Source organism: Octopus bimaculoides, chromosome 7, assembly GCF_046866305.1.
Source record: "Octopus bimaculoides isolate indiv1 chromosome 7, ASM4686630v1, whole genome shotgun sequence".
Classification (NCBI taxonomy): domain Eukaryota; kingdom Metazoa; phylum Mollusca; class Cephalopoda; order Octopoda; family Octopodidae; genus Octopus; species Octopus bimaculoides.
In genome coordinates, this window is record NC_142934.1 from 19,058,793 (window position 1) to 19,079,890 (window position 21,098).

At 36.6% G+C, this 21,098-nt stretch overlaps 1 protein-coding gene across 1 annotated transcript; it reads right to left on the minus strand.

Annotated features, from left to right (window-relative positions):
- Positions 1 to 3,689: 3,689 nt before the first annotated feature.
- LOC149134591 (uncharacterized) lies at positions 3,690 to 20,294 on the minus strand. Its single transcript, XM_089354905.1, has 3 exons — positions 19,922 to 20,294; positions 9,463 to 16,571; positions 3,690 to 8,757 (listed from the first exon to the last, which is right to left on the minus strand). The coding sequence occupies exon 2, from the start codon at positions 10,882 to 10,884 to the stop codon at positions 9,919 to 9,921; it is 966 nt and encodes a 321-aa protein (XP_089211031.1). The 5' UTR covers positions 10,885 to 16,571; positions 19,922 to 20,294; the 3' UTR covers positions 3,690 to 8,757; positions 9,463 to 9,918.
- Between the last annotated feature and the right edge of the window lie 804 nt (positions 20,295 to 21,098).

Sequence of the window (21,098 nt, forward strand, 5' to 3'; positions counted from 1 at the left end):
TAACTAGTAATTGAACAGAAAGTATGCATTTTTATATATCATGGACCTGCCACCTCATTGTTTTTTGTCAAGAGTTTCACCTCCAACCATTTGTTATGTCAGTCAACACACACCATTCCGCTGTCATAGCAATAAAGATGGAAAGTTGCCGATGCATAATGCTGTTCACATTAGGATATAATTAGAATTAAAAGTGAAACAATATTATATCACATTACAATATAGATGTTATTCTTTCACCTTTGACATGTAATACTGAACCAGTACCAATGTTGTATTGTTTTAATCCAAAGGGAAAAAAATTACATGTTGACACCCATGGTGTCTGATACTATTACCATGTAAAATCTGATTTGATTTCATTGAACCATTTGAGAATGCATTGGGAACAGACAGACAGAAAGACAAAGAATTTTATATATCTAGAAGATAAGTAATTTAATTGTTATGTATGATTATAAGACTTTGAGTATAGATATATAAATTACATACTTATTTGTTTAGTGATATTTGTTAATATACTCTGGCTCAGGGTAGCAATACTTATCAAGGACTCCAGTTATTGGTCTAACAGCAGAAAATGATCCTGTGGCTAAGGTACACAAGATCTGGGAGGAGAGTTGAGTTATGCCTATCCACCACTGTGGATGAGTACACTTTTATCAATCCCAAAAGACAAAGCTGACCTCAATGGGATTTGAATGTAGAGACTGAGAAGAAATGCTTCATGGCATTCTACCTGATATTCTTAACACTGCCAATTTGCTACCCTAGGGGACATGTTTCATTTAAATTTGGTAATTTTTCCTTCATACTCAAGTAAAAATCGCATTGTTCATCTATTTAATGATTCTCATCACTACAGCAGCAAGTATGTTGAAGTATATGCTTCACTCATCATCATCATCGTTTAACGTCTGCTTTCCATGCTAGCATGGGTTGGACGATGTGACTGAGGACTGGTGCACCAGGTGGCTACACCAGGCTCCAATCCGATTTGGCAGAGTTTCTACAGCTGGATGCCCTTCCTAATGCCAACCACTCCGAGAGTGTAGTGGATGCTTTTATGTGCCACCGGCACGAAGGCCAGTCAGGCGGGTACTGGCAACGACCTCGCTCGAATGTCTTTACAAGTGCCATCATGATTTCACTTTCGCTTGCCTCAACAGGTCTTCGCAAGCCGGACTAAAATAGACCCAAAGTCTCATACTTGTCAAAATGATTAAAATGATAGTAGCAACTGAGTTACTGTTGTGTTTCTTTACTGCATTAGTATTCCTAATTTGATTTTCAGTGTCCATTCCACTTAAATATGTTAATGTTAAATTAACATACATATATGTCAATGTTAAATTAACATACATATATGTATGTCAATGTTAAATTAACATATATTTTATCATTAAATTAACATATGGGCAGGAGTGGCTATGTGGTAAGTAGCTTGCTTACCAACCACATGGTTCCGGATTCAGTCCCACTGCGTGGCACCTTGGGCAAGTGTCTTCTACTATAGCCTCGGGCCGACCAAAGCCTTGTGAGTGGATTTGGAAGACGGAAACTGAAAGAAGCCTGTCGTGTATATGTATATATATATGTATGTATTTGTGTGTGTGTTTGTCCCTCCAACAACGCTTGACAACCGATGCTGGTGTGTTTATGTCCCTGTAACTTAGCGGTTCGGCAAAAAGAGACCGATAGAATAAGTACTAGGCTTACAAAGAATAAGTCCTGGGGTCAAATTTCTTGACTACAAAAGCGGTGCTCCAGCATGGCCGCAGTCAAATGACTGAAACAAGTAAAAGAGTAAATGTATTTTTTTTTTGTCTTTTTACTTGTTTCAGTCTCTTGACTGTGGCCATGCTGAAGCACCGCCTTTAGTCGAGCAAATTGACCCCAGGACTTATTCTTTTAGAAGACTAGTACTTATTCTATCGGTCTCTATTGCCGAACCGCTAAGTTACGGGGACATAAACATACCAGCATCGGTTGTCAAGCGATGTTGGGGAACAGACACACAAACACATACACACATACATATATATATATACATATATACGATGGACTTCTTTCAGTTTCCGTCTACCAAATACACTCACAAGGCTTTGGTCGGCCCGAGGCTATAGTAGAAGACACTTGCCCAAGGTGCCACGCAGTGGGACTGAATCCGGGACCATGTGGTTGGTAAGCAAGCTACTTACCACACAGCCACTCCTTCGTCTATGATAACATAAACCTTTTTGCATTTAACCCGGTCATGTCCTGCTTAAGTATTCTGTTTTATGTTAAAACTGACCAGATACAACCTCTCACACCTACTCCTACAATGTCATTATAAAAATATACAAACACACTATTGAAATCTGAAAGCTATGAGATAACTCAAAACAAATGTGAATAAATAGGCAATACACTTGACAAAGAAATTTGAATGCTAAAGGGTTAAATTAACACACACACACACAAACTTATATCATTTTAATGGCCACTTTTCTATGCTCACATGGGTCAGAAAGAAATTCATTGAAGCAGATGTTATATGGCTGGATGCTCTTCCTGTCACCAACTATCATCTCTCCCAGTTCATAATATCTTGCACACTACTTGAAAATACTGTTATACTTTCCACTTGCAAAACTTAGATAATAAAATATGATATTACATTTTATTTACAATCAGTGTTCTTCAGGTATTTTTACATTCTTTATTATTGCCTCTTACTTTTCTACTCTTTTACTTGTTTCAGTCATTTGACTGCGGCCATGCTGGAGCACCTGGTCGAGCAAATCGACCCCAGGACTTATTCTTTGTAAGCCTAGTACTTATTCTATCGATCTCTTTTGCTGAACCGCTAAGTTACAGGGACGTGAACACACCAGCATCGATTGTCAAGCGATGTTGGAGGGACAAACACACACATATATATATATATATATATATACACACACATATATACGATGGGCTTCTTTCAGTTTCCATCTACCAAATCCACTCACAAGGCTTTGGTCGGCCTGAGGCTATAGTAGAAGACACTTGCCCAAGGTGCCACGCAACGCAATGGGAATGAACCCGGAACCATGTGGTTGGTAAGCAAGCTACTTACCACACAGTCACTCCTGCACCTTGTTTAAATATCTAAAGAATAACTTCAGATTCCTATAGTAACAATTAAGAAAATTAGCTGTTCCTGCAAAATTTCAGTAATGTAGTAAATATACCATAAGTCTGGTTGACCATTTTCAAATTTCCTTATGTTGTTCAACCCTTTGTCTGTCCTGTGTATTACATGTGATACGCAGGACATATTTCCTTGATATCCCTGCATCATATATGATACACATTCCCAATTTTTTTCAATCACCAGAATATTTTGGGATCTATGAAGGAAAGCTTTATATCACTCGCAACATGTGAAACAAAGTCTAACCAAAAGTCCTGAAAAACAAGCACAGACATTTAAGACAAACTTATGGAAATTGTTTGGACAAGCAAAAGGTTAAACTCTCCAGGACAGCCATGATTGAGTAGGCCCATTATCAAAAGTACAAGCAGTAAAGACATAAAAATTAGCAGTTACCTGTTACAACATCAATAATAGCACATTGAACAATAAAATTTTATTACGGCAAACATAAATTGCTAGTATACAGCTTTATTTAAATATAAAAAAAAAGCAGCTGTCATTCTGATTTGTTTTTATATTTTATTCAATCAATATTTTATCCAAATACAAGGTGTTAGCTATTGCAGTACACTAAAATTATTTCATAGTGTACAGATGGAAACGCCCTATTTTGTTCATTAATTTTCTTGATAAAAAAATTGTTTCCCAAATAATAGCCACTTAATAGTAACATGTTAATGATACTGATGTGATAAAAACAGCATACAAATATATTCAAATACAACTGTATATAGTTATACCACAGTACATGTGTATTTTCCATATATTGTTTCATGATGTGAGGTTGGTTCATAGACATAAAGTGATGCAGATTGCAAAGCAGCATGGCCAGTAAATCAGAATGCCATTGGTGAAAAATGTGTATAGAACGACAGTGGTGCACTTAACCTCAATGAGGATAAAGCTGAAAAGAATGATGCATGAAAATGCTTCTACAGAGTTGCTAAATGGAGAAACATGAGAGGATTGCCTGAAATAGATGGAATTGTGAGACAGCTCTGGATGGAAATGTTACTGAGATATGAAGGAAGGGAAGGCCACCAAGAATAGGCTGCTGAGAGGCTGATATCTGGTGAAATAGGACTCGAGTTAGTGACTTGCATAATCAATCAGGTAGTAAAAGGGGATTTATCTCAAATGGTAGATGTAGCAGCAGCCTCATCAACTATTACAAGGGAAAAGAAGAGGCTCTGGAAAGAAGCAACCATAGGTATCAAATTGATGAACTGAGTAAGAGGCAGAAAGAGTTATAGCACAGCTAATTAGGAAAAGAATGAGCTTAGAGGGATGCAGTTTGGGTTTGTGTTAAGACAAGAAGTGTCACTGGTGCCCTCAGCCAAGTAAAACAACTACAGGAGAAGTTCTTATCTGAGAGGAAGACACTACACATAGTGTTCATACACTAGTATAAAGCCTTTGACAGTATCTTTCTATATAGTCAGACGGTCATTAAGACAACTGGGTGTAGTGAGAATGGCCCCTTGTGAGTAATAAAAAATCAAACTGGGTGTAGTGAGAGCCATGCAAACCTTGTACATGGGTGGGGCTGACAGCAAGGCGAGAGTTAGCAACAAGTTTAGGGAGCAATTTACATGTACAGCTAGATGTTCATCAGGGCTCAGTTCACAATCACCTTCTGTTTATTTTTATTCTCTGAGCCATAACAAGAGATCAAGACCGACTGTTCATGGTAACTACTCTATCTGGACGACCTCGTTTCATAGCTGAACCAGCCAGAGAATTAAAGAAAAAAATCCTAACCAAAGGAGAATAAGGTTTAAGGGGTTTAAAAGTGAATCTTGCAAAATCAAAAATTTTGACAAAAAATCTGTTCTGCACCCTGGAAAGGCCACATTTAATATAGGGAAAAGGAGTCTGTAGGAATTCTATCATGTGTACCAAATGTAAGATGGTTATGTATCAGAGATGCTGTAGGACTCTAGGCAGGCTAACAGAGGAGGACTTCATTAATATTATAATAATCATCATTGCTTTAATGTTTACTTTTTCATGTTTGCATGGCATAGACAAAATTCATTGGCTGGATGTTCTTCCTGTCATCAACCTTTACCTGTTTCCAAGCAAGGTTCCTCATGGTTGGACATGTTTTCACAGATGATTGGAAACAAAGGATACAGCTTGTATAATGCTGATGTTTGTCTACAGCCATCAGGCAATGTCAAAACGAGACACAAACACATTTATATATACGAGCTTTGTTGTGTTTCTGTCTATCAGATCAACTCAGGCCAGGGTTTGCAGTAGAAGATACCTGCCAACGTGTCTTCTCTTATAGCCATGCAGTAAGACTGAATCTGAAATCATGTAGTTAGGAAGTGAACTTCTGAACCATACAGCCATGCCTGCACCTACGTAACAAATGAATAGATATAATTAGCAGTAAGAGCACCTATGAAATGAATTCTTTTAAATGTTCAGGTTTGACAGTAGCTGACAGTTTCCATTACCTATCAGCAGTAGAAGCATAGTAACCAACATAAGGATGGGGTGAAAAAAGTTCTGGGAGTTACAACCTCTGTTGACAACAAAGGGATTCTTCTATCTCAGAATGAAGGGCAAATCGTATGATGCAGATGTTTGAAGTGTTTTATTGAACAGGTAGCAAAACATGAGCATGGATATTAGCATACATTATTTTCACTCAGTTTATATTGTGTGAAAAAATAGATATAAGTGAAATAAGCCAAAATAGAATATGTACAGGAATGGATATGTGATGCATATGAAAAGGACAGTTGGGTGAAGTGTCAAGTAACCCAAATGGAAGGAACTTGACCAAAGAAGTGATAAAGGCTGATCTCAGGATGCTGAACCTCATGAAGGAGGAAAAGAGACAGCAGCTAGTGACAAAGTACGGTGCAGGAGATATATTAAATGAATATTGGACATCATTCTTCTATGTTCAAGCTATGTCCCAATATGCCATGGGTAATTTTGTTTTCACCCTTCCAAAGATCGTAAAATAAGTACCAGGCAAAGTAGTAGAAATGTCATCAACTAAAATCCTTAAAGGCAGTACTCCAGTATGGCCACAATCCTATTATTGAAATAATCAGTAAAAGAATAAAATGTATGAACATATATGACATTAATACTGTGTCAGACAGTTGTAAATATTTTTGTTCTTTGTTCACAACTTCCATTTAACATTTTACATGCCTCAATAATATTTCTTCTCTCTGTGAAAACTTTTGGGACAATACAAAAAACTACTTCTAGAAATTGGTTTATCACAGATATCAAAATGGTATGGTTTCTCTCCTGTATGAGTATGTTTGTGTTTAGACAAAGTACTGTTCATAAAAAATATTCTGCTACATATATCACAGTGGCATGAATTCTCCCCTCTGTGTGTTCATTTGTATTTAAATGGACTACTGCACACAAAATGACATATTACAATGGTATGATTCTTGTGGAAAGTTAAACTACTGCTGACAGATGATTTATCACATGTATTTTTATGTTGTTATTTTTCAAAAAACCAAATATGATTTTAAATCTTTTATTCTTTCTAATTTTATTAGCTCTGATTTCTATTCACTTGAAACCTTATACCACCTGGACATGATTTTCATTATTTCATAATATACCTTCATGTATAGGTATGGCTGTGTGAATAGGAAACATACTTGACAATTATGTGGTTTCGAGTTTATACCTGCTGTATGGTAACACGGGCAAGTGTCTTCTACTATAGCCTTCGGATGACTAATGCTTCATAAGTGAAACTGATAGATGGAAATGGTATGGAATCCTGCTATATATATATATATATATATATATATATATATATATATATATATATATATATATATATATATATATATATAGGGAAAAAAAGGGATTAAAAATCCATGCAAATACTTTGTAGGGATCAAATTTGGAAAACTGAATTGCTAAATTGTCCACCGAAAGCCATTGTAATTGACATTGGCTGTAAAATTACTTTCGGCTGTCTGTCCAATTTGTAATACAGTAATATGCTTTTTCTCCTGTGTGAAAATGTTTGTGGGTAGACAAGCTATTTTTAGAAAATATTTTATCACAAAGATCACGATGGAATGGTTTCTCTCCTGTATGAGTACATTTATGGTTAGATAAATGTTTTGCCACATAAATCAAAATGGTATAGTTTCTTTCTTGTGTGAGTTTGTGTTTAAATAAATTACTATGGACAGAAAATGGTTTACCACTGATATTGCAACAACATAGTCTTTTTTCTCTTTTATTGATTACATTAAAATAATCTGCTGTATCACACCAGCACAGTCGTATGGTATATCTCCAATACAAATATGTTTGTGAATTTATAAACCACCCATATAAGAAAACTTTTTACCACAGATATCACATTGGTATGTCTTTTCTCCTGTGAAAATTCTCATGGTTATATAAGTTACATGCCTGAGAGAGTGTTTTGCCACAGATATCACAACAGTATAGATTTTCTTTTGAGTGAACATGCATATTACTAGTTCAACTACCATTTGTCACATACGTTTTATCACATATATCACAGTGGCACAGTTTCTCTCCTGTATGAATGAATACGTGTCAACATAAATGGCTAACTGGAAGGAATGTGTTATCACAGATATCAGAGTGATAGGATATTTTTCTTGTATGAATATGTGCATGGCAAAATTAAATTCACTTTGAGTGTGTTTTAACACAGATATTGCTTTCATATAACCAGTTTTCTTTTGTATGAATGCATATGTGGCTATATAATTTGCTACGTCAAGAGAATGCTTTACCACAAATATCACAGTATTATGGTCTCTTCATATATGTTTGTGTTGAGTTACATCACTTTTACCAGTAAACCTTTTGCCACAAATATTACAGTAGATAGGTTTATCACCTGTGTAAAAATACTTGCATGTACGTAAACTGCTCCCTTGTGAAAACTTTCTACCAACGATATCACAATGACATGGTCTTTCTTTTGTGTTAAGTTGGTGATGATATATAGGACTGTTTCTTGTAAAATTTTTGCCAAATTCTTTACATTGATAAAACTTTGACCCAGAGTGAAGCAATTTATGTTGATTTAAATTATTTTTTTGTTGTAAAAATGCCACTGAATTAGGATTTATTTTTTATCCCTTCCTGTCTCCTCAATATTGTTCACCAAGATGCTTTATCTCATATGATTCTTCTTCCATCATGCTCCATTTTATCACAAAAACAAAATTATCATATTTTTACTTTCCTGTTCCTTGTGGGCACATTTTCATAGTAATACACTAAAATAGCTCTACACCTCCAAACAACTGATATGAAAGAGCTGACATAAAATCCATCTGAAGCTAATTAGTCAACTTGAAAAGATGACTGACTGACATTTAATTGTAGCTACATGTTTTTTCCTTTTTTTTAAATTTTTACTGTAAATTCTAATTCAGAAGTCGTATTTTACCTTTTAACCAAGGATCAGCAAATAATATCACAGGTGTTCTTGTACATAATTTATCTGTATTCTTCAAACAACAACTTCCATGACATATCTTGGATGGAAAAAATTCTTCAAAATAATTCCTGATGCTCTGAAATAAAAGACAGTATACTATCAATATCAATATAAAACTGTTAGAGATAAGAGATAATGAAAGTCAAACAATATGAAATAAGAAGAGTATCCAGACACAGCTCTGCAGCTTGTCAAACAGCCCAACCCTTGTCAGAATGGAAAATGGATATCAAATGATGATGATGATGATGATCCACAGAGAAAGTACTAAGAAAAAAGATTAAGAATGACAGAATATACTAAACTCCTAATATCGCAATCCCTCACATCTCATTTAGAAGTATACCAACTACATATTCACCCAAATGCCATACCAGGTTATCAATCATCCCTCATATATCCCAAGAAATTCAGTTCCTAATGTCCATGGTCATATCAATCCCTGCCAGAATTTTTTATCATTCTTAAGTTGACAGACATCAGATGGAGAGCTTTGACCAGTAGGATCTGATTTAAGGAAAATTTGGCCACTATTCTAAGCAGGTAGAATGTAGACGCTGAAGTTTCATATAACAACCAACTTCCATCTAATAGAAATAGCAGTCAAATCTCTCTTAAATTACACTCTATTGTGAGAGGGCTCATTAGAGAAAAAAGACAAGATAGTCACTACTAGGAAGCCTTTCACCATAGGTCTGACCTGAAGCTAAAAAACTGAAGTAATGCTATGATATATATTAAAACCCTGTGAACAGATAATGTAAATAAGAATGACAGATACCTTTATTTAGTATTGGAGAATCCAGTCGTTGACAGACATTGGTATTTGGTTGCATGACCTGTCATAGATGTGGTTCAACTGTTGTTTAGCCCTAGGTCAGCCGTCATGATCATCAATGACATTCCAGCATTGATATCCCATTAGTTTTCTTTCTTTCTTTTTTTATAGGATAACATTGTCCAATTTGTCCCTTTCCTTTAAGACAGTGATATGTGATTTGAAGGAGAGTTTCCTGTTCTTTCCAGCGAGTCCCGATATACTGCACAGATGCTATCGTTGACACTACAGCCATGGGAGATGTATGTCTGACGTGTGACCAGTAGAAATGTCCAGTTCTGTTTACATCGAAAGAATGCAGCATGCAAGGCTAACTTAACATTATTACAAATCGTTATTTACATAATTGCACTGCATAAATTAAATGTGACCATTTACATTGATTAAACATTACACTTACTAAACCGCATACAATCTACTTATGGCCATTAACAAGTGGCCAAAAGGTTTCTTTTTCACTTTATTTTTCCACAAAAATTCGTGGAGGTACGAAGAAAATAATGCATCACTGGTGCCGCATTGTTTTTTTAATTTCCTTTTCGCTCGCATCCATGTATTCTCGATAATCTGTGCGTGTACATTTGGATCGTTTTGGTTCACGATATCCCGTTCGTGCACCACGGAGTCGTTCGAGTACAATCTAAAATCGATATCTTTCAGCAGATCGAAAGATACCCAAGCATCAGCAATGATGCGGCTACCTGGAAGGATCCATTGTCGGATGATAGGCTCCAACGTTTGCTGTTTTCTGTTGGGGACTTCAACCATACAGCACTTACCACTCCGGCGTTCGATCGCACCGAACACCCAGTGACCAGCGCGCCATTGGCCCTTGTGGTATCTGCTGTTTAGGAATTTCGATTCACCCAGCTCTACCACAATCGGTGTACCGTCCTCGCCCACACCTCCAAGTACTGTGGGTGATTTCTGGAGATCCCATTCTACTACTTCTCGCAGAAAATTACACCAGTCCACTATTGTGTTCTTATTCACATGGAGTTGCTCCATCATTTCTTTCTGCTGGTAGTCCTCAACCCACATGTTAATTAAAAGAAGAAGGTCCAGTAACGACATGCGGCTTCTTTCAAAAAAAGACCCTTTTCGAATGGATTGGGTAAAATTGTGCCGGCGACAATTCCAAATCTTCTTGTCGAGTTTCTTCGTCAGAGTGATAAGTGTACACGGTTCGCCACACGTACCACAGTTGACAGAGTTACTTAAGAGTCTCCGTTTTGCCATCCATTCAATCGCTGAATCTACGTCCATTGTCTGAGTGGCTAACTCCAGCAGTGTACACGATTCTTCTTTGATTTCATCTTCATCCATCACTTTGTCCACAATTCTTTTTCTTCTACAATACGTCATTACGAAAGAGTAAATTGAAGTGGAGTGAGAACAATAACTTTCCTCCGAACTGTTTTCATTTACTGTGTGAAAGAAAGGATGATACAAAGCCAGTTACATGAAACATAATAGTTATTGATTAGTGATCTAATTTTTTAAAAATGAACAATCAGAAGTTAAAAAATAAAGAAAATACATTTTGAATTATTTTTTATTAAATACGTACGTACAAGAATGTTTAATTAAATATACAAAATTCGGTGAATGTTTATCAAAGTTCGAAAACTTCCTACCGGAAATAGGATTTCAGATTTCGGAAAACTGAATGAAATCAAAACTATACAATCAAAGGAGAAGAAAAAAAAGGATTTACATGGAACTCTAAAGTCAAAGTACAACTTCGTAGTATTATGATATTTAATAATGTTAATAATGTAACGTGATGAGCTTAAACAAAAATGTTAAACTTGAAGTTGTATAAGTGTTTTTTCCCCCTCCCTTTTGCTAAACACCATACCTTATGGTGAGCCTTTACTCCTTCAGAATTGTCAATGACCTGACGAAAATGAAATTTCCAAATTTGCAAACGATTTCTCGGGGGGGGGGGGGTTTTCCTCTTGAGACAAATTTGAAAGTTTCGACAAGTTTCCATAATAGAACTCTTGTAACAAGGGGAGTTAATTCATTTCAATAGTAACAGAAGAGTTTCTTCTCACTCTTAGCAACGGGGGTGAATGGGCAGAGCTGAGCAATGCTTTAATCGAACATTGTAAATATAATCAAATTATTATTGTATATTTAAAATTGTAAATATTTAATCGATACAGCTACTTCACCCCTTTTATGTTTGTCTGCCCTTGTTCGTCCCCTCTTTGTAATGCCTTTATGGCAAATATTTATGAAATAAAGTAGCAGCCAAATATCCCCCAAATAACACTACCTTAAAAAAATTTAGACATATTGAACTATGTTGTCCCTGATGTTAAATGGCAATGACTAGACCATTTGATCATATGTGCTTTGACGAGAAAAAGTCTCCAACAATTAAATTGTCTTATCCCGCAGGCGTGTCTGTCGTTTGTCGTTTTCTTCGGGACCAGTGATCCGTTGTTACTAAATGGGCGAATTATTCCGAAGTGTAGCATGTGTTGGAATTCTTGTTTAGCAGCCTTTAAACGATCTGGAAGGAGACTTAGTGGTCACTTGACAATTAGTGGGCCACAGGTGTTAATGTGGTAGTTAACATTATTATACTCGACTGCATTGCTTCTAAACACCAGACGAGGAAAGTCTGGGTACTTACGAAGAACAGAGCTGTATCATGACTGCAAAATAACAGGGCTTGTTGTGGGTGTCCAGGCAGTTATACTGCACACCAAGAAGTTGGTTATACTATCAATAAGCCTTCTGCATTTAACATCTACTGAGATGCTGATATAGTGAAGGAAATCAGCTCCTAAAATTGGAGTCAGCAAGTTAGCGAAGATGAAAACCCTTGGAAAAGAATGATGAAGGCCTAAATCCAGAATAAGAGACTGTTCACTGATTGTTGGAATCAGTGAATGATCACCACTTGCAGAAAAACTGGCGTAGGTTTTCTAATGTATAAGGGAAACAGAAATTATGCTTGCCTCAGTACGGTACCCATATTGACAAGGAAACATGTACCTGATAGTTTGTCACTACTGAAAAAGAGATGGCTTTGTTTATTGGAATCAGGTATATTTGCTGCCCTTAATCCCTGGCTGCTTTGTCTCCTGGAATAGAAGTCTTTTCAGAAAAAGAACAGGGTGCCAAATTTGTAGTGACACCAGGAAATCCAATCAGGCTGAAGAGTATAGCTGGAGCTTTAAGTACACTAATAATTAAAATACCAAGAAGTGATCTAAACTGAAGCAATGTGAAAATTAGTGCTGGGTTGTGTAATCAGAATGGTGGTACTTTCAAAATAATAGCTGCCATATCTATGATAGAAAAGGGTACTGATATGTCGTGCTCTGATTAGAGTACTAGTAGGAAGTCCAATTGTTGGCTTCATGTGGCTTGATTTGTTGTCTCAAATCATAACATGGCTGTGTAGTTTGTTTCTTTATAGAGATCACCAAATGTAACAGATGACTGGTTACTAGCCTTCAACAAAAACTTACTATAAAAACACCTGGACCATTAGTAGAAATGATTTATATAAAATCATAGTCAATGGAACTTTAAAGATTGAATTTTTTTCAAGTCCTTGTTGAACAACGAGGAAATTCAAGTGAAGGGCCCATGGCTTCTTGTTCACTAGACTACTTCCACTCACAGGCTTATTGAGCCTGACTTCTCACTATGCCAAAGTGACAATCATCTATGAGAGCATCTAGAACTTGCCGAGTTCAGTTCCTCCAACAAGATGACATCATGCTCACTTCAGTGAAACCAGAGTTAAGTCAATTTCCAGTAGAGCTCGGTCTTTCAGATGGTGCTGCATCTTCATCTGAAACTATATCAATTCACCCATCTAATTATTTGGAATGAACATAGTGATGAAGAGTGTTGATGTTAAATAAGATTGACTGTTGGATCATATTTATTGTTAGGATTCGACTGTCTCAGTAAAACTTCACCATATTCAGAAAGCAAGACAGGTAAAGATTGCAGTGCTTAAATTTAAGTGGCTTGGTTAGTCACTGTGCAAAGAGTGGCCAAATCACAGAGCAATTCCCAGGTTTTTATATAGATCCACACCCGGTGGAAAAATTGAAAAAAAAATAGTGTAGTAGTTGAAGTGCACCGTATATGAAATAAATATGAAGGAAAAAATGCGCGCTGGCAAACGGGTGGGTGGGGAGAGGGCTCAGAAAATTCACACAACCCGAGCACTAAATCTCAACGTCCAGTCACAGGAGTGAAACAGAAATCATCTAATACCCTAACCCTAACTCTAACCCTCGATTTAGTGCTCGGGTTGTGTAGAGCTGACCATGTGAATTTTCCGAGCTCTCTAGGGTTAGGGTTAGGGTTGGGGTTATGGTTAGGGTTACATAATTCCTCATCTCTTAAATATAGAACTGTAAAACATTAGTTTGGGAAAATGACAAGACGAAATTGAGGCTGATCAAGGTGTCTGCCAAACAGACATAAATTCTATATAAATGCAAGCTGGTTTATCTTTCAGAATTTTTGCAGTTTGCCATAACAGATACCAATGCTGAATGTTCAGAGGAAATGAAAACTCACACTTTAGAAAATACAATTCAAAATCATTTGATTTTTTTAAATTTTGATTTTAATTTTATATTTTTCCACACTACTCTATTCTAGCAGTAGAGATATTTTTCAATGTCCACAGTAAAATGTCCTTTTGGTAATATTTCTCCAAACAGGCAAGATTATTACAAAAGAAAGAACTAATGAAATTAGGCTAGCAACATTATTAATTGTATCAAATAATAACATTTCAGGAGTAAATGTAAACTGCAAATGTTAACAAAACAATAATATAACTGTCTGATTTGCATCCAGACTGAAGATTTGGTACAAATACAGACTAAAGAATTTAATTGAGATTAAATTTGATATATATTTTCAACAAAAAAAAAGTAGAAAAGTGATATATCTTTATATGTAACATTCACAAATTACACCATGATGTTCACACAAAATTTAGGATAATAAAACTCTCACATATGTCCTATTATTGCCATCATTTGAACATCCACTTTTCTATGCTTGCACAGCTCAGGTGGAATGCATTAAGGCAGATTTGCTGCAGCTAGATGCTCATCCTGTCACTACCTCTGACCTGTTTCCAAACAAGGTAATATCATCTCAGGCCCTTTGAACATGACCAGTTCAATGGCTGCATGTCTTTTCAATGTAAGATTGCTGATTGTAACTACATCACTGTTCATAAAAAACTGTTGTTTGTTTGCAAATAATGTCAAGACAAGGAGACACATTCACACATATATACACAACAGGTATCTTTCAATTTCTATCCAGCAATTCCGCTCACAAGATTTTAGTTAGCATGAGAATGAATTTGAAACCATGTAATTACAAAGTAAACTTCTTAACTATACAGCCATGCCTATGTCAATCAGGTCTTAAAATTTCAGTTGTTGCTTGTGTATTAGTTCATTACAGAATGACAAAACAATAATGAAGAACCTCGTTGTGGTATAACATACCTCACCACGTGGTCAAATACATCAAAAATATTCTTTCCTCTTTCTGTAAATACATCTGACAACATACATATTTATTCTGAAAGAATACTTTTATTAAAAATAACTGAGTGGTAAGTGTAATGTAGATAAATTTGTGGTTATATAATAATGCAGTGGGATAAGCCACTACTCAGAAAAAATAACTTCCCACTAATAGCTTGGCAATATCAATTCTTTCCCATGTAAGCATTATTATGACATCATTAACAATATTTGTTGGATGTATTTTGTGACAGATAAAACAATGTTATACTTTCTCTTTAATGTGAAGGTATTGACATTCAGTAAAATTACTTCTTTGATGGAATAATTTAATACAGTTATCACAATGTTATTGTTTCTCTCCCGTGTGAACACGTTTATGACAAGATAAAATATTACTTCTGGAAAAAGTTTTACCACAAATATCACAGCGATATGGTTTCTCTCCTGTGTGAATACGTATATGGGTATATAAATTAGTATTATGAGAAAACATTTTACCACAAATATCACAGTGGTATTTTTTCTCTCCTGTGTGAACACGTTTATGAGAAGATAAATCACTATTTCTAGAAAAAGTTTTACCACAGATATCACACTGATGTGGTTTCTCTCCTGTGTGAATTCGTTTATGGATAGATAAACTACTTCTACGAGATAATGACTTTCCACAAATATCACAATGGTAATATTTCCCACCGGTGTGAATATGTTTGTGGCAAGCTAAATGATCGCTCCGTGAGAAAGATTTGCCACAAATATCACAGCAATATGGTTTTTCATCTGTGTGAATACGTTTGTGTTTAGTCAAGTTACTCTTTAAAGAAAATGTTTTATCACAGATATCGCAGGAATATGGCCTTTTTTCCATGTGAATATATTAGTGAGAAATTAGATCATTTTTAATGAATCTTTTAGCACAAATTTTTCACACATAAAATGTTGATCTTGTGTGAATTAACTTATTGGTTTTCTTCTGTGAACGACTTTTTATAGATCTCACAGAGGGTAGACTTTTCATAAGAAATTTTCACTGTCTCATCAGAACATCAATCTGATTCTCACACAATACTTTCTCTATTACTTTTTTATCTTCCAACATTAAGGTAACTTTTCTTTCTTTTCTCATTTTAATTTACAATATAAATATATTTAGCACCAAGTGATATTTGTCAAAATGACAGACTATTTCAGTTCAAGATTAATCAATCACATAAGGATTAATTTAGCTAAGATAATATTTTATTAGAAGAAATTAGATATTAAAGGATCACTGAAATAACTCCAGTTATTAAGTAACATCTGTATGACTATCCTTGCAAAGAAAGTGGTTAAATCCTTAGCTGAGATTTTTCCCAGCTTAATCTCTCCAGAAAAAATGTATAATACACATTTCCATTCAATAAAGTTCGTAATTAATTTCAATAAGAATAAAATCTTTCTTTAAAAGTTGCTATATATATATTAATATATTTGAAGTGGAAAGTTCTTTTAATGTCCAAGCCCTGTAATATCCTGAAATAAAAGGAAAAAAAAAGATATAGTTAAATATCAATATAATTTTTAAAATTTTGTTAGTGAGAAGAAAGTGAGAAAATCTAGGAAACAATTCCTTGTTATGGAAATGTGCTGGAAATGGTTGATGAAAACTTTGCACAAGTGGTGAAGGTATGGATTTATTTAAGAGATTAGCAAACCTAACTTACAATATATAAAGCTGTAACGATAATGTTGCAAGGGGATACCAAAATTGTAATGATTTATATATACCCAATAAATGAGAGGAAAATATTATTAGTTGAAATGGCTTTTTATTATATCATTACAATGTAAGATACAACTTCCTTGAGTTGTTGTACACAGAGGAATTTTAGTTCTATAGTGCATCTTGTAGGTAGTTAAATTCGTCTTTTGTTGACTGTTAGAAGACGGATGGAAAAAGAGTAGAGAGTCTACTTCTCTGGGCTGACAAGTAGAGAGGGTGAAAGTTGTATTGTTGTGCACAAGCCATACCTGATGTGAGAAACAGACAGATGTGCTCTTCTAGTGATGGACCAAGTGTAGAGGTAGAACCAATTTTGGGTTCCATATTTATAATTTTTCTAACCAAATTAAGTTAGGCTATACAAATGATTTTCCATCTCTTATCTGCTTGAATCCTATTTAACCTAAGAATGATAAACAATAGAACTGTGATGTTATGAGCCAGGCTGTGTTGTAGGAACGGTGAATCAAGGAAAGCATTCTGATCCCTTGGAAGGAGGAAGTGGAGAGTGGAGTGCTACTAGTGATGGCAGTGGTGCAGCAGACGAAGCATAAAGTCAGGCCGGTATTAGATTTCCGAGAGCTGAACAACCACATATTGTGCCATATGGGCAGTGAGCTATGGACATTTGCAGCAAAACCTTGAGAGTGTGGAGGCAGATGATAGGCACCTCCACAATCATCGATTTGAAGTCAGCATATCTGCAGCTGCATATGGCTGAGGAGACTGTGGAAATATCAGCTAGTTAGGTACAAGGGTCAGACATACTACCTGATCAGGTTAGGATTTGGGTTGAATTCAGCACTGAAGATTATGGCAACAATTCTCAAAACCATCCTGGGAAAGGCGGACAAAGTGAAAAGAGCCACCAATTTATTACTGACAACATCCTGGTGGACAAGAGCAAAGGAAGTCAGAAGTCACCTGAAGAGTTTTGGGCTAATTGGCAAACCACCAGAGGTGATGGAAGGAGGAGCTGCACTTGGACTCGAGCTAGGGAGAGACAAGGCCAGCGCGTTGGTGTTTCGGAGAGGGAATGAGATCCCAGAACTGGGCACAAAGACAAGTAGGCAAGAACTGTTTTCTGTGTGTGGGAAGCTGCTGGGACACTACCTGATTGCAAGATGGCTCCGGACAGCATGCAGCTTCATGAAGAGGCGAGCTGAAGGAGTGAGGTGGAGTGACAAAATGGGCGAGAAGACAACTACCATGATGCAAAAAGTCTTGGAGAGAGTGATTGCGGAGGACCCAGTAAGAAGAAACTGGTACGTGCCCAAATTGAAGAATGGGATCATGTAGTGTGATGCTAGCAGCATAGCAACAGGAGTTGTCCTGGAAATTGGAGGTGTTCTGGTGGAGGATGCAGCCTGGCTCAGGAAGAAGGACGACTGCAACCACATCAACGTAGCAGAGCTGGATGCTGTGTTGAAGGGGCTGAACCTGGCCTTGAGGTGGGGGCTGTGTACCATCAAGATCTGGACCAATTCAGCCACTGTACTTAGATGGGTGGGATCAGTGGTCACTGGCGAGTGGAGGGTGTGAACCAAAGGAGGCACAGAGATGCTGATAAGACGCCGTTTAGGAATTCTGGGCTAGCTAGCTGCCAAGTTTGACCTGAGGCTGAGTGTGGTTTTTGTGCACTCTGAGAAGAATAGAGCAGACGTCCTGACCAGAGTAAAGAAAGCCTGGTTGCAGGTGCTGGGGTATCTGGAGAAAGGAGTGGCTGTAGTGTGTCGACTGAGTCAGTAAAAACATCTTGGATTTCTTGAAATACAAAGTGTATGTATTATGATGCGACAAAAAAATATTTAAGTAACTTTTAAGTATTTAATTAAAAGCTTTAACAAAAACAAATATAAGGCATAATGATGTATAAGAGTCAGTAGAAATTATGGTCTCCCCATATTTGCGGTCACTGCAATACTTTTTTGGTAAAAAATGCACATTTTATTTACGAAATTTTCCAGATATATTTGAGACGTTGTAGGTTACGGAGAAAATTGTTTTGTGTGTGTATGTGTGTGTGGTGGGGGAGGTTTCAATTATTCCCCCCAACATCACCCCCTGATTTCCTCATAACTTTCTTTCAAATTGCATGTCTTTTAATGAAATGCTCTAGATATACATTTCAGTTGTCATAGAATACGATTGTGTGATGGCAAAGTTTAAAATAATGTGCTCCACAGACAAGTTTATCTTTTACTTGTTTTTGTCATTAGACTGCAGCCGTGCTGGGGAACCGTTCTGGGGTTTTTGGTCGAACAAATCAACCCCAGTACTTTTTCTTTTTCAAGTCTGCTACTGATTCTTTCGATATGCCTTGCTGGCGGAGGTAAAGAATACGCACACCACCCATTTTCAGCGTAACCTTAACCCTAGCACGTAACACAGGATGTGCGTATTCTTTACCTTCGCCTGCTTTGGAGGTTGTGAAGCGGTGATGGGGACAGATACACAAACACACACGTACATTTATGATGGGCTTTTTTCTGTTTCCGTCTAACAAATTGACTCACAAGGATTTGGTCGGGCCGGAGCTATAGTAGAAAACACTTGGCCAAGGTGGCATGCAGTGGGACGGAACCCGATATCATTTGGTTGGGAAGCAAACTTCTTACTACATAGCTATGCTTGCACTTATAAATACAGCCAAGAAATTTTCCAAATTCAATTAAGATAATGGTAACCTACTCCCTCTCTGGAAAAGTTACTTGAAGATAAGAATTTTAAAGAAATTTACGAGGGAAAGAAAATCGGGTGGGGGCGTACTTTTGAAGTGAGGTCGTTATTTATACACCCGTCTCTCATTTCTTTGAAATCACGCTGCAATTTTTCACATCTACTTTTTTTCCTTCATAATTCCGATTCTTTAATGCGATTGCTCACGATATTTTCCAATTTCATTTTGTGATCATAAACAGAAAGAAATGCTGTACAAATTAAATAATACGGCACTGAACAATTAAATAGTGTTTACATATTGAAGTGAATGTTGTAGGTGTCACCGTGTGGTTGGATTCATCATAACTTCTAACTTTAATTTTTTCCAACGATAAAGTCATAAAGAAGCTAACATCAATATCTTTATGTTGTTACTTACCGGAGTGAAAACTGAATATATAACAACTACATCAGTAGTGAAATTTTCTATAAAATTGGATGAATATATCAAACCATAACATAGATTCGAATATTAGAAGAAAATCTACATTAAACTATCAGGGGAACTAACTCGTTCGCAATACAAGGATTTCTAAGTCTAAAACTGTCTTGGACAACCTGCGGGCCACGGAACAGTCTGAGTAGCACGCCTAACGAAAAACTACCTTCTATTTTTTTTAGTAATGCGGCCCACATGATGATGAACCATGTCACATGCGGCCCGCTTCTCGATAAAGGTTGTCCGTATCTGGCCTTGAGCCAACAAGAGATGTTATAGGTGGTTGTACCACCTGCAAGAAATAGGCAGTTGAATCGCCCTCAAATCACATCCTACAGATGTATTTTTTCCACTTAAATTATGAGCTTTGACGCCTTCCTTTCATTAGACACGAAAAAACATTAAGGAAATAAGAAAATGAATAGGCGCAGGAGTGGCTGTGTGGTAAGAAGTTTGCTCCCCAACCACATGGTTCTGGGTTCAGTTCCACTGCGTGGCACCTTGGACAAGTGTCTTCTTTTATAGCCTCGGGCCGACCAAAGCCTTGTGAGTGGATATGGCAGACGGAAACTGAAAGAAGCCCGTCGTATAGGGCTGCTTACCCAGTTCCATGACTTATAAGTGACTGAAATTACAATGTTCCCTCCAAATGGGATGTCAGTACATAGTAGGGTATGTCATTTACAGCTGAGTGGACTGGAGTAATATGAAATGAAGTGCTTTGCTCAAGAACACCACGTATACTCAGTCCAGGAATTGAAACCATGATCTTGAGATTGGAAGTGCAATACCCTACCTAACCACTAGGCCATGCACCTTCACAGCATGACATTAAAAGTTAAATATTTCCAGAAGGTTAAGGTGGTGAGCTGGCAGAAATGTTAGCATGCAGGTGAAATGCTTAGCGGTATTTCATCTGTCTTTACATTCTGAGTTCAAATTCTGCTGAGGTCGACTTTGCCTTTCATCCTTTCAGGGTCGATAAATTAAGTACCAGTTATGTACTGTGGTCGATCTAATCGACTGGCTCCCTCCCCCAAAATTTCAGGCCTTGTGCCTCGAGTAGAAAAGAATATTTCCAGAAGGTTGATAACATAGAAAACACACAAAAGTTAAT